This window comes from Vigna radiata, chromosome 8, assembly GCF_000741045.1.
Source record: "Vigna radiata var. radiata cultivar VC1973A chromosome 8, Vradiata_ver6, whole genome shotgun sequence".
Taxonomy (NCBI): Eukaryota; Viridiplantae; Streptophyta; class Magnoliopsida; order Fabales; family Fabaceae; genus Vigna; species Vigna radiata.
Window position 1 is genome coordinate 29,064,324 of NC_028358.1, and position 13,527 is coordinate 29,077,850.

At 34.7% G+C, this 13,527-nt stretch overlaps 1 protein-coding gene across 3 annotated transcripts; it reads right to left on the bottom strand.

Annotated features, from left to right (window-relative positions):
- Positions 1-6,651: 6,651 nt before the first annotated feature.
- LOC111242321 lies at positions 6,652-11,387 on the bottom strand. Of its 3 annotated transcripts, XR_002669118.1 has the most exons (3): positions 11,016-11,376; positions 7,580-7,681; positions 6,652-7,019 (listed from the first exon to the last, which is right to left on the bottom strand). XR_002669118.1 is itself a non-coding variant. In XM_022784991.1 (2 exons), exon 2 carries the CDS (start codon positions 9,091-9,093, stop codon positions 8,389-8,391), a length of 705 nt encoding a protein of 234 aa, XP_022640712.1. In that variant the 5' UTR covers positions 9,094-9,438; positions 11,016-11,387; the 3' UTR covers positions 7,688-8,388. The 3 variants fall into 3 exon arrangements, 1 of the variants encoding a protein (XP_022640712.1); XR_002669117.1 differs by lacking the exon at positions 6,652-7,019 and having other exon boundaries at positions 7,462-7,681; positions 11,016-11,387; XM_022784991.1 differs by lacking the exons at positions 6,652-7,019; positions 7,580-7,681 and adding an exon at positions 7,688-9,438 and having other exon boundaries at positions 11,016-11,387.
- Positions 11,388-13,527: the final 2,140 nt, after the last annotated feature.

The window sequence follows — 13,527 nt, forward strand, 5'->3', positions numbered from 1 at the left end:
ATTGGGAATGGATGACATTGGTATGGGTCCGGGTGAAGAATCAAGGGCTGAACCATCCAGAAGACAGGAATCAGATGAGGATAGCACTGACACTGCCAGGTGGCTAGAAGGTGTTGATGCCATATTGAAGAATACAAATTCTAAAATAACGTCATTGCATGGCCACACTGCAAGACTAACGAAGGAGTTAATTGACCTTCAAGAATTTCCAATGTATAGCGAAGAAGTTGCATTTGGTGATGCTGAAAAAGGAGTTAGTATGGGTGACGAAGAGTACGACGGTGGAGATGATAAGCACCCTGTAGGGGATGAAGAACCAGCAGCCCCTAAAGATGAAAAAAGTGCAACATCTGAGCATCGTCCTGATTATATCGATGTTGATGAAGGCGAAGACGATGTTCCTCTAGGAGTGGTACCATAGGCAATTTCCCTCTCCGTAGTGTTGTTGGTTTTTCTACTGCTGATGTCGACGTTGACCAATTGTACAATGCAGTAAGCCATAAGGACAAAAACAAACGATCTAGGTAATTGTTTTGAATTTGATAATTGTATTGTTGTAGACGATTGTGTGCCTATTAATGATATTTTAATAACTTCAGAGTTGTGTGTGAAATAATGGGACAGTTCTTGAACACAACTTCTATGCGCACTTTAGCACCACGTGAATATGTAGATAACATGGTAAGTAATATGTGACATTTGTTAATCTTTATTTATCTTCTTTAGTGTTCATTGAAGCTTGACTGGTGTTGTATTGTGTAGGTGGTGTTATTTGCGTCTACAATGTTTATGCACTACCAGAGAAAGTTGGCCAATGTTGTCAAGAGGCTTCATTTCAATTCCATATACGCGATACGTTTCTATTTATTTGATACGATGATCCATTTGTTGGTACAAGTAATGTTCAATGCATTGGTGCATTTGAAATTGGTGATAGGGCCATGTTCTCGGTGATTTTAGGAGACGTCCTGAAAATCATCATGAGTACTCCCTTCGTAGTTACACAGCCTACATGAGGTCTGATTTATTTGGTCTTGGAGACATTCCCTCTGTCGACTTTGTGAGTTAGTGTAATATGTAATTATTATGTTTGACAAATCTTGATTGTTCAAGTATTGACATGTGTTTTTCTTTGTATTTAGTTGTTTATGCCCTTTATCCATGATAGTCACTGGTGGTGCTATGCAGTGAAAATTAGAACATTAGAAATATATGCGATTGACTCAATGAGCAAGGGTGTTAAAGATAGGAAAAGAATTGACAAATTTGTGGTATGATATGATAGTTAATTTTTTGGAACAATTTTTTTCATGTGATTTAATGATGTTTTAATGAACTCGTAAATAATTTCTATGGTAGGGTGAGAATATGGCCAAATTCTTTTGCATGTTGTACAATAGACCCGAAGAGAGTATTGGTCATTTGTCCGTTCAACAATCAAATATCTCATCCCAACCCAACTTGTAAGTTGTTTTAATAATTCTATTGAAATATTTGGATCTTTCAGGATTGTTTGTTGTAATAAGTGATCAATGTTTTGGTTGTATTATTTAAGATATGATTATAGAGTTATCATGTTAAAAACCATGGAAATTTGGGATAGAGAGGAGAAATACAACGGGAAGGGCATGCCAGAGTACACGAATGTAAGTATCAATTTCATTGTTAGCAATATTTGATGATTTTGTTAAATATATCTAAAGTTAAATATATTTTGTTTTAGGAGGAGTTGAGTCAAATTAGAAAGAACTATGTAAAGTACTGGATCCTAGACAACGAGAACATTAGAATATTCGAAACGCTAGATGAATATGGGTTGTTGTAGGATTTGATGGATATATACAAATTTTATATGTATTTAGACCAACAATGATATATGTATTCATCTTATATTGTAATAAGTAATGATTGTTACAAACAATTATAAATGTATATCATCTTATTTGAATCTCATTCGATTTATATCCATTCAATATTATCTCCAATGTCTATTTATTTATTTATTTTGTTTGTATATTTATCATAAATTAAAGCTCCATATTAGTAAGTCCTTTTAATAAAGGTAATTGTTCTCCCATAGAAGTAAATGCCTGAACATTCTGCATCATAAAAGTCATTGGTAATTGTTTACTGTGATTGGTAATCGTTTACAATTGAGGAAGTTCTTCGATTTCATGTGACTTATGCTTGAAAAAAATCACTGGTAATAAATTGACCATTGCCGTTAAATGCAATTAACGGGGTTAAGTTTTAAGTTACCTATGTTGGTCAGCTGGCACCAAACCTTGACGTGTCGTGCAGATAAACATGTGATGTGTTATTAATTTTGACGTGGCAGTAAAATTTAGGGATTTTAACATTGTTTTAAAATTAGGGGAAAATTTGGGGATTTTAACATTGTTTTAAAATTAGGGTTAGTGTTAGGATTGGGATTTCCATTGTCTGACAAAGGTGAGACTGAGTCTTGGGAAGCAGAGATGAGAGTAAGTGTTCGAAATTGGTCAATTAGGGATCGAAATTCTTAAATTAGCTTGTGCATTGGAGTAAGGGTTGGTATCACGTGAATCGCGAAGTGGTTGAACTTGGATCGCAACGTTTTCATGTGGAATTTCGTGGAAGGTTAGTGTATCTGTACAGTGTTATTCAGTGTTTTTCCTTAAAGTTCAGTGTATTTTGTTGTTATGTGGCCATGCCTTTTACATTGTGGGGTTGGGGTTGTCTGAAAAAAGATTATTTCCCTATTTTGGTTGTGGTCCCCCATGTCCCCATAGTTGTACTTCGTTTTCTTGTGTCATTTTCAATGTTTTAATATTTGTGTTTTTTTTTTCGTTTTATATTTACTTATAGGTGTAGAGTGTGTTTTGTGTGATGGAGGGTGACATAAAAGTTGTTATTCACCATGGGGGCAAGTTGGTAATGGAAGGGTGTCTGAGGTATGAAGGGGAGTGTGATAGTATGCATTTTGACCCTGACTACTGGAGTTACTACGTTGTCGTGAGTGTAGTAAAAGCGCTTGGATATGTAGAATTTCAGAACTTGTGGTATTCGGTTGGATGTGGTCCTGTATTAGATGGTAAGCTAGAAGCATTGTGTGATGATGTAGGAGCTATGCATATGGTGAATTTAGCTAGGTTAAATGGTCGAGTGCATTTATATGTTGTGCATTGTGTGTCTCAAGGTGATGTAATTCAGATGATTGAATATAATGTACATGAAGAACAGTTAGATGAGGGGGTACAACATGAAGGTGGTGAGAATGCAAAGTTGGATGTCGACAGAATAGCAGTTGAGGTTGATGGTGATGAAGTAGAAGTTGATGTTGGTGAGGGTGAGGGAATAAAACATGATGAAGCTGTTAATGAGAGAATAGAAGTTGTTGTTGATGGTGAGGAAGAACAAGTTGATGTTCGTGAGGGTAAGGGAATAGAACATGATGAAGCTGTTAATGAGAGAATACAAGTTCATGTTGATGGTGAGAAAGTAGAAGTTGATGTTCATGAGAATGAGGGAATAGAAGTGGGTGTTCATATTGCAGAAGTACAAGTCGATGTTCATATTGAAGAAGTACAAGTGGATGTTGGTGAGAGTGAGGGAATACAAAATGAGGAAGGTCATGATGAGGAGACAGTTGAACTTAACACGACAGTTGTGAATGAATGGAGTTCATCTGATGGAATCCTCCTTGACGTAGTCCTCTTTTTCTTAATTTTACATTTTATTATATCTGTAGTGTAGCTTGCAAGGAGCATGGGTTACTATAAATACCCAGCTCCTCATTGTATTTCCCATTAAGATTAATGAGAATAGAATTTTCTAAATTCAGAAACTATTCTCTCTTGAAAGTCATAGGCTAGATAGTCCAAGAGACCTCCTCTAGCCACCTTCCAAGCACCTCTCTCATTTTTCATTTTTCCATTTTCACACGGTGTTTCTCACTCAGCGTCACCATTTCCTCCAATCAGCGTCAGACGCATCATCAGTGCTACAACCTTTAGCACGCATCATCAGCGTCTCGCCACTTCACTCATTCTTGCCTCTCTCGAATCAAAAGTGTTATTTCATTTCCTCCATTCCTCTGACCAAAACCTCTGCTAGGGTTTCCCGATCCAGTGCCTCCACTCCTTTCCTCCTCACAGATCCGTCAGCTCTCCTTCATAAGTGTCATCTCTTTCACAGAAACAACATTGTTTTCATCTCCTCTGCCTGTATCACCGAACATCTTCCTTCAGACTTAGGTTTGCTTCGTCATTTTCAGTTTTACCTTCGATCTCACCGAACAAAAACCTTTCCATCCATAGATTTTCACTCTCCACCGTTCAATCTCGAGTTCGAACCGATTAATCGGTTCATTTTGCGAATATCTCCATTTCTAGGGTTCCGGTTGTCTAGGTTTAGGTTCTCTGAGTTCCTTCTCAGATTTGCTCCATTCTCTCTCGGTCTAGAGCATTACTCAACAATTTCTGCTGCGTATTCTTCGTCGGAGAAGCCTCGAGGACTCCAATTTTGTCTGCATCACGCCTATCGGTCCTCTTCCTCAAGGCGTCTTCCATCATCATCAGATGATGATATTAGTGAAGTGAATATTGTGAATGGTGAAGTGCATGGTGTGGATGCTTCAGTATACGTAAACGTCCAGTGTGACTTTAGTCAAAGAGATAGTTCAGGCAATATGGAAGTTGATTGCAGTGTTATTTCTAAGTCAGATTTGGAACAACATCATGAGTCAGATTTAGAAGAACATGAAATTACTGATACTAGTTTATTCAATGATGAATGGGAGTCTGAGGAGTTAACTTCTCCTGATATAAGTGATGTTGAAGAGGGATATGGTAATTTTGATACATTCACTATGCCTAAAAAGATGGTTGATTTCAAGTGGAAGGTGGGAACATTTTTTGGGCAAAAAGTGGACATCTTAGATGCCATCAGAACATACTCACTAGAGAATGGAAAAAAACTCAAATTTATTAAAAATGATAACAGAAGAATAAGGATTAAGTGTATAGGAGCAAAAGGAGAATGTCCTTGGATGACATATTTTGCTAATATGGAGGCAATAGATTCATGGCAATTAAGGACTCTGTTGATGTCACACATGCACTAGGGAGCATAAGTTGGGTGTATTCAATGAAAGATGGCTAAGTAAAAAATTGTAAAAGACAGTAAGACAGAATCCATGCATTATTATTATTTCTAGGGCATTAACAACTAAAAAAATGGATTCGCTATTCACGACTCATCGACAACCCAGGCAATGTTAATCGAGTTTGATAATTTTTTTTTCAGTTTGATAATTTTTATTTATTATTATTATCCCTCTCTCTGCTACTGTCGTCGATGCCTGTTACTACTGCCTACTACCTGTTATCGCCGTCACTTTTAATGCCTGCTACTCTATTACTGTCGTCACTCCAACTGCTATTTTAATGGAAATCACTTGCCCTGACCTTCCTTTCCTTTACATTTTGCTTTGCTTTCTCTTTAACAATGTATGTATTGCTTTGCTTATTTTAATTTCAACTTCTACTGCTTTCTGCTACTCTTCCCTGTTTGTTATCTAACATTTTTTTGGTCACGACGAACAGACTCTCATGGGTTTAAATCTCCGTTTTGAACCTCATCGAAAACTGATAACCATGTTATAAACTGACGAATCGTTTTGGAAGTTTACGAGGGAAGAGGACGCTCCATCCTTTAGTTTGGGTGAATGTAGGCACTTGTCCGCATTCTTAAATGAAAAGAAATCAATTTCAATGTCGGATGACGAGGTAAGAAAATACTTACTATTGTGAGGAATTTATTTATGGTAAAAAAAAACTTAATGTTCTTTTGGCAGATTTATTTTGTTTTAGATGTTACACAATATCAGTTTGACCATTGTCTCGGAGCCATGCGTAGGAGACATGTAGAGTTAGAATTCGACATTATTAATGGTGAAATTATACTAAAGAAAGAGACAGAAAAACACCGGGTAAGTTGACGTTCTACCGCAAACTACAATCACCTCACGGGTCAGCTAGGGCATCTCCATCTGCCCAAAATTCCCAAAATTCTATTCCTTTGTGCAGCTCAAATGAACTACTGCAATAATTCCTATATTGAAGCATCCTTTATTTTATTTCTAGATGACCTTTATTTTATTTCTAAATGAGGCTGCAGAAATTTCTTGAAAATGGGAGTGAATATTGAATGCTGTCTATTTTCTTAGTTTTCTTAGTGACATGATTAATTATATGACAAATTATGAATTGTATTAAATTTTCATTTTTAGTTCTGATCACAGAATGTTTATTCTTATATGAGAAATTTGCAGGGGAAGAATTAGTCAACTAAATATATTTTTATTGCTTTACAACTAAATAATCTTTTTTTTCTTTTATGTTTCACAATTTTTCAGTTGCTATAATATATTTTTATTCAATCTTTAAAGAATTAGTCAAAAGAAAAAAGATTGAATAAAAATATATTATAAAAACTGAAAAATTGTGAAACATAAAAGAAAAAAAAAGATTATGTAGTTGTAAAGCAATAAAAATACATTTAGTTGACTAATTTTTCCCCTGCAAATTTCTCATATAAGAATAAACATCCATTAATCATAACTAAAAATGAAAATTGAATACAATTCATAATTTGTCATATAATCAATCATGTCACTAAGAAAATAGACAACATTCAATATTCACTCCCATTTTCAAGAAAGTTCTACAGCCTCATTTGGAAATAAAATAAAGGTCATCTAAAAATAAAATAAAGGATGCTTCAATATAGAAATTATTGCAGTAGTTCATTTGAGTTGCACAAAGGAATAAAATTTTGGGCAGATGGAGATGCCCTAGCTGACCCGTGAGGTGATTGTAGTTTGCGGTAGAACGTCAACTTACCTGGTGCTTTCCTGTCTCTTTCTTTGGTATAATTTCACCATTAATCATGTCGAATTCTAACTTTACATGTCTCCGACGCATGGCTCCGAGACAATGGTCAAACTTATAATGTGTAACATCCAAAACAAAATAAATCTGCCAAAAAAACATTAAGTTTGTTTTACCATAAAGGTTTAATAGGTTCAGAGATCCTTATATTTGGAGGTTTGTTTCAATTGGATCCTCCAATTTTTAAAGTGATCAATTAGGTCCCTAATTTTGTCAATTTGAATCAATCAAAGCCTTTCGTTAAATGCAGTTAACGTCGTGAAGTTTTTGAACATGTGGCAAGTTGATGCTTCCAGGTGGCATCGTTTGCATAGATGGATTATAAAAGGATGAAATCCCTAAATTAAAAGGGTATATCTGAAGGTGAAATCCCTAAATTAAAAGAGATTTCACCTTTTTATAATCCACCTATGCACTTGAAACGGTGCCACCTAGAAGCGTCAACGTGCCACATGTTCAAAAATTTCACGGCGTTAACTACATTTAACGGAAAGACTTTTATTGATTCAAATTGACAAAATTAGGGACCTAATTGATCACTTTTAAAATTGAAGGACCCAATTGAAACAAACCCCCAAATATAGGGACCTCCGAACCTATTAAACCTACCATAAATAAATTCCTCACAATAGTAAGTATTTTCTTACCTCGTCATCCGACATTGAAATTGATTTCTTTTCATTTAAGAATGCGGACAAGTGCCTACATTCACCAAAACTAAAGGATGGAACGTCCTCTCCCCTCGTAAACTTCCAAAACGATTCGTCATTTGATAACATGGTTATCAGTTTCCGATAGGTTCAAAATGGAGATTTAAACCCATGAGAGTATGTTCGTCATGACCAAAAAAATGTTAGATAACAAACAGCGAAGAGTAGTAGAAAGCAGAAGTTGAAATTAAAATAAACAAAGCAATACTTACATTGTTAAAGAGAAAGCAAAGCAAAATGTAAAGGAAAGGAAGGTCAGAGCAAGTGATTTTCATTAAAATAGCAGTTGGAGTGACGACACTAAAAGAGTAGTAGGCATTAAAAGTGACGGCGGTAGCAGGTAGCAGACAGTCGTAGCAGGCATCGACAACAGTAGCAGAGAGATGGATAATAATAATAATAATAATAATAATAATAATATAAATAATAATAATAATAATAATAATAATAATAATAATAATAATAATGCCTAGATTCTCTCTTACTGTCTTTTCCAATTTTTTACTTAACCATCTTGCATTTAATACACCCAACTTATGCTCCCTACTGCATGTGTGACCATCAACCAAACTCCTTAACTGCCATGAATCTATTGCCTCCATATTAGCAAAATATGTCATCCAAGGACATTCACCTTTTGCTCCCATACACTTAATCCTTATTCTTCTGTTATCATTTTTAATAAATTTGAGTTTTTTTCCCTTCTCTAGTGAGTATGTCCTGATGGCATCCAAGATGTCCACTTTTTACCCAAAAAATGTTCCCACCTCCCACTTGAAATCAACCATCTTTTTATGCATAATGAATGTATCAAAATTACCATATCCCTCTTCAACATCACTTATATCAGGAGAAGTTAACTCCTCAAACTCCCATTCATCATTGAATAAACTAGTATCACTAATTTCATGTTCTTCTAAATCTGACTCATGATGTTGTTCCAAATCTGACTCAGAAATAACGCTGCAATCAACTTCCATATTGCCTAAACTATCTCTTTGACTAAAGTCACACTGGACGTTTACGTCTACTAAAGCATCCACACCATGCACTTCACCATCCACAATATTCACTTCACCAATATCATCATCTGATGAACTCCATTCATTCACAACTGTTGTGTTAACTTCAACTATCTCCTCATCATGACCTTCCTCATTTTGTATTCCCTCACTCTCACCAACATCCACTTGTACTTCTTCAATATGATTATCCACTTCTATTCCCTCACTCTCACGAACATCAACTTGTTCTTCCTCACCATCAACAACTTCTATTCTCTCATTAATAGCTTCATCAAGCTCTATTCCCTCACCCTCACCAACATCAATTTCTACTTCCTCACCATCAACCTCAACTGCTATTCTGTCGACATCCAACTTTGCACTCTCACCACCTTCATGTTGTATCCCATCATCTAACTGTTCTTCATGTACATTATATTCAATCATCTGAATTACATCACCTTAAGACATACAATGCACAACATTTAAATGCACTCGACCATTTAACCTAGCTAAATTCACCATATACATAGCTCCTACATCATCACACAATGCTTCTAACTTACCATCTAATATAGGACCACATCCAACCGAATACCACAAGTCCTGAAATTCTACATATCCAAACGCTTTTACTACACTCACGACTACGTAGTAACTCCAGTAGTCAGGGTCAAAATACATACTATCACACTCTCCTTCATACCTCAGACACCCTTCCATTACCAACTTGCCCCCATGGTGAATAATAACTTCTATGTCACCCTCCATCGCACAAAACACACTATACACCTATAAGTAAATATAAAATGAAAAAAAAACACAAATATTAAAACATTGAAAATGACACAAGAAAACGAAGTACAACTATGAGAGCAACGGGGGACATAAGGGACCACAACCAAAATAGGGAAATAATCTTTTTTCAGACAACCCCAACCCCACAATCTAAAAGGCATGGCCACATAACAACAAAATACACCGAACTTTAAGGAAAAGCACCGAATAACACTGTACAGATACACTAACCTTCCACGAAATTCTACACGAAAACGTTGCGATCCAAGTTCAACCACTTCGCGATTCACTTGATACCAACCCTTACTCCAATACACAAGCTAATTTAAGAATTTCGATCCCTAATTGACCAATTTCGAACACTCACTCTCACTTTTGCTTCCCAAGACTCAGTCTCACCTTTGTCAGACAATGGAAATCCCAATCCTATTTTTAACACTAACCCTAATTTTAAAACAATGTTAAAATCTCCAAATTTTACTGTTACGTCAAAATTAATAACACATCACATGCTTATCTGCACGACACGTCAAGGTTTGGTACCAGTTGACCAACACAGGTAACTTAAAACTTAAACCCGTTAATTGCATTTAACAACAAAGGTCAATTTATTACAATTTTGCAAAAATAGAGACTTAATTGACACAAAAAATAAATCAAGGACTAAATTGGGACAAAAATGTGAAAATAGGGACTAACGAAAGGATTTAACCTATTATCAACCCTTTTAGGCTTGGATCGAGGATAGTTTTTTTACTTGTCGGATTTTGCACCTCATATCGATAATAAATTCACATTGAATATCTTTATTATGGATACATAATAAAAAGAATATCAATTCATTACTTAGTGAAATAAAGATAAAAAATTATATATATTAGCTTTTTTGATAGATGGCTGAGTAGTTGATAATCTGTATTCAGAATTATAAAGGTTATGTTTGGACACTCAAAAATTAAGAAATTGAACCATTAATATGAACAAACAAGTATTGTTCATAATACGATATCACAAATATAGACATTTTCCAAAAGCTTCGGCCTCCAATAAAGATATGAACTAATGTTAGCATTACTCTTCGGTTTTCCTAAACTAGATCATCGCATCAGGTTAACCATATAAATACTACTCATCTTATCTCTAGGATCAATTATTTTACTATTAACAAAATCACTTACCTAAAAATTGTAATGGATTTCCTTGATACAAAAAATAAAGTAAATTAACCCAACAAAGAATCAAATAAAAACCTGAATAAATCTAAAGTTCCAAATGCTATAGAAAAAAGACGAGAAGGCAAAAAAGACTTTCAGAGTAAGAATAAAATAAATAAACTCCAATGCAATAAAACGAATATATTAAAATTTAACAAAATAGATTTTCTTTGGACGCCATAATTCCTGAAGACTTATCTGTTGCATACCAGGTGAGTTTCATACACAACACAAGCTCGTCGTAACCATTACAATTTTTTTAAATAAACATGTAATTGATAAGATGTTATTAGAATGTAAAATCGAAATTAATAATCAAAAGCATTTTTAAATCCAGCAAAATAAAAGATGACATACCACAGCGCAACTAGAAACCCAGCTTCGACATCATCGTTTGAGAGACGGTAAAGAGAGAAATCCGAATCGGAAGTGGAATGCAAGAAAGCAAGTTATACTTACGAAATGAAAGCTAATAAAGAAAAGGGAAATGGCAAGTTTGTGCGTGAATCTAACGCAGAAGAGAGGAACGAGGTTACGAAGAATTCCGTTAGATTTACGCACAAACGTGTAATTTGCCTCTGCCCTCTCTCTGATCTCATATAGACTAGAAAAGGCAGTAAGATCTGTATTTGAATGGGAGTGGGAAGGAGGAGCCATTTACATCTAGAAGCTTCTTGCGGCTCTCACGCCACAGATAATTAGGGCCGTTGGATCTTATCAAACCCTCCATTTTTTTAAACGGAAATATATTTTGCACACCAGAACCGCTTCGTCAAAAAATAAACTTATTACTTTTTTTTATTTTTATATAATTTACCAAGTGTTAAAATTTGTCATTCAAAAAAGGAAAAAAATGTTAAAGAAATTTACTGTCATCATGAAACGCATGTGTTGTTACGGTAACTTAAAGCTGGACTGCTCTACATTGACGGGACAGAACACTGATGATGGGTCATGTTGCTACTGCGAGGGTGCAGTCCAATTAAGTATTAATTACTTTTTTTTTTTTTTTATCACGCCTTTACGAATATTTTAAATAAAAATACTTAGATAATATCTCCTAAAATAGTAAAATATAGATCACATTTTTTTATTCATAAGTAATGATCAGATAATGTGTGGAAGCGATTTATGATTATAGGATCTTGTTTTAGGGAATTTTCAATATTTTTTTTTATCAGTAGTGAAGATGTATACTAAGCATATTAGCAGTATTCCAGATTTTGTTATAGATGTATTTGATTTAGTGATAATTTTTAATGATTAATCAATTATAAACATGTTTTATCCTTTGAAATACACTTATTAAGCTTTGGATGATAAAAATGTGTTTATCAATGGTTAGACGAGGAATTGAATTTTAAAGTGAGGCTCCAATCCAGGAAGTTTATAGTTTATGGAGGTTTAGGAAAAATACTGCCTTTAATTCACTTTGTTTGTGAGATTTAGCAGGTCTTATTGGGCTTAGAGTTTTCTTCATGGGCCTCTATTGTTACTGTATAAATATTAGCTTTATTTCTTCCAGATCCATAATTTCTAACTGCCTTCCCTTGTAAAAGTGATTTTCTAGTTGTCCGTTTCCAAAATCACGTGGAACAGACCTTCCAGAATTTCTGGAAGAGGCTTTCGAAATACGTGAAATTCATTTTGAAATTAGCTTTCCATAATAAAATGTCTCGAACAAGCTTTTCCTATATACCATCTTGTAGAACAAGATTTCTAAAACGAGCTTTCTAGAGACTTAAGTTTTTTTTTTTTTTTTTTCAGAACAAGCTCTCTTTTTCTTTTCTTCCTCTCAAGGAGTGCAATGGAAGCACAACAGCAATGATGCAGCAGCAGCGGCTTGACTCAGTAAAGAGGGTATTTTAATCTTTTAATATTTATATAGGGTGCAGTTAGTAATAATGAGGTGCGGAAAGAGGAAGCCGAAAATTTTCAATAAATGTTCTTGTAACGACGGGCCTTCGGTGGAGTGTGTAAAAAGTGTGGATGGGCTTGGGCTTGGGCTTGGGCCTGGTGCTATCTTTGTTATGGAGAAAAGGAATAAAGGGAAAAGGCAGGATGGAAGAAAAAGATGATTGTTTGTTATTGAAGGACAGAAAATGATGGAGAGAGAGGGTTAAGAAATGGAGCTTGGTTATAGGTGGTAGTTGTGAATTGTGATTGATATTAGATTATATAAATGTTAAGATTTGTATTTTCAAAGCATGGGGCATTTGTGGTAAGAATTGGTAGGTCCATAGGTTCACCTAAAAGTGATTTTTCCAAAAGGGAAATGTAAAATATAATAAAATTGTTAATTATTATTTTTGAAGTGAGAAGTGTTGGGTGGTGAGGTGAATAAAACTGAATGTATTGACTTAACAAATTTAGGTGTTGACAAGATCACATGATCACTCTTTCTCATCATCCCTGTTTCTTTTATCTAATCTTTATCACTAAAAGCCATGGATTTAGAACATTTCCAAGCCACTATGCATCTCAAGTGGGACTCACACAGCCATTATGACAACTTTAATGCCCATAGATAATAATAATAATAATAATAATGTATCAAACCAATGAAATTCCAAGGTCATTTGGAAAAAGGGAAAATATTCCCCACACCCATATCATTCACAGTACAACTTATATTAATATTACTATGTCTGCTTATATTAATACTGTCATTAATTTTCCCAACAAAAAATTAATCAACAGAAAATGAAATGACGTGCGATGCGAGTTCATTAATTGTTGTGGATGATGATGATGAAGGAATACTCGTACCTTAATTTCCATGCTTTTTAAACTTTGAATCAGAGCTAGTGTAGGAATTGGAACATACCGTTTTGAATTAGAAATTTCTGCTAAAAAATATTCCCAGATT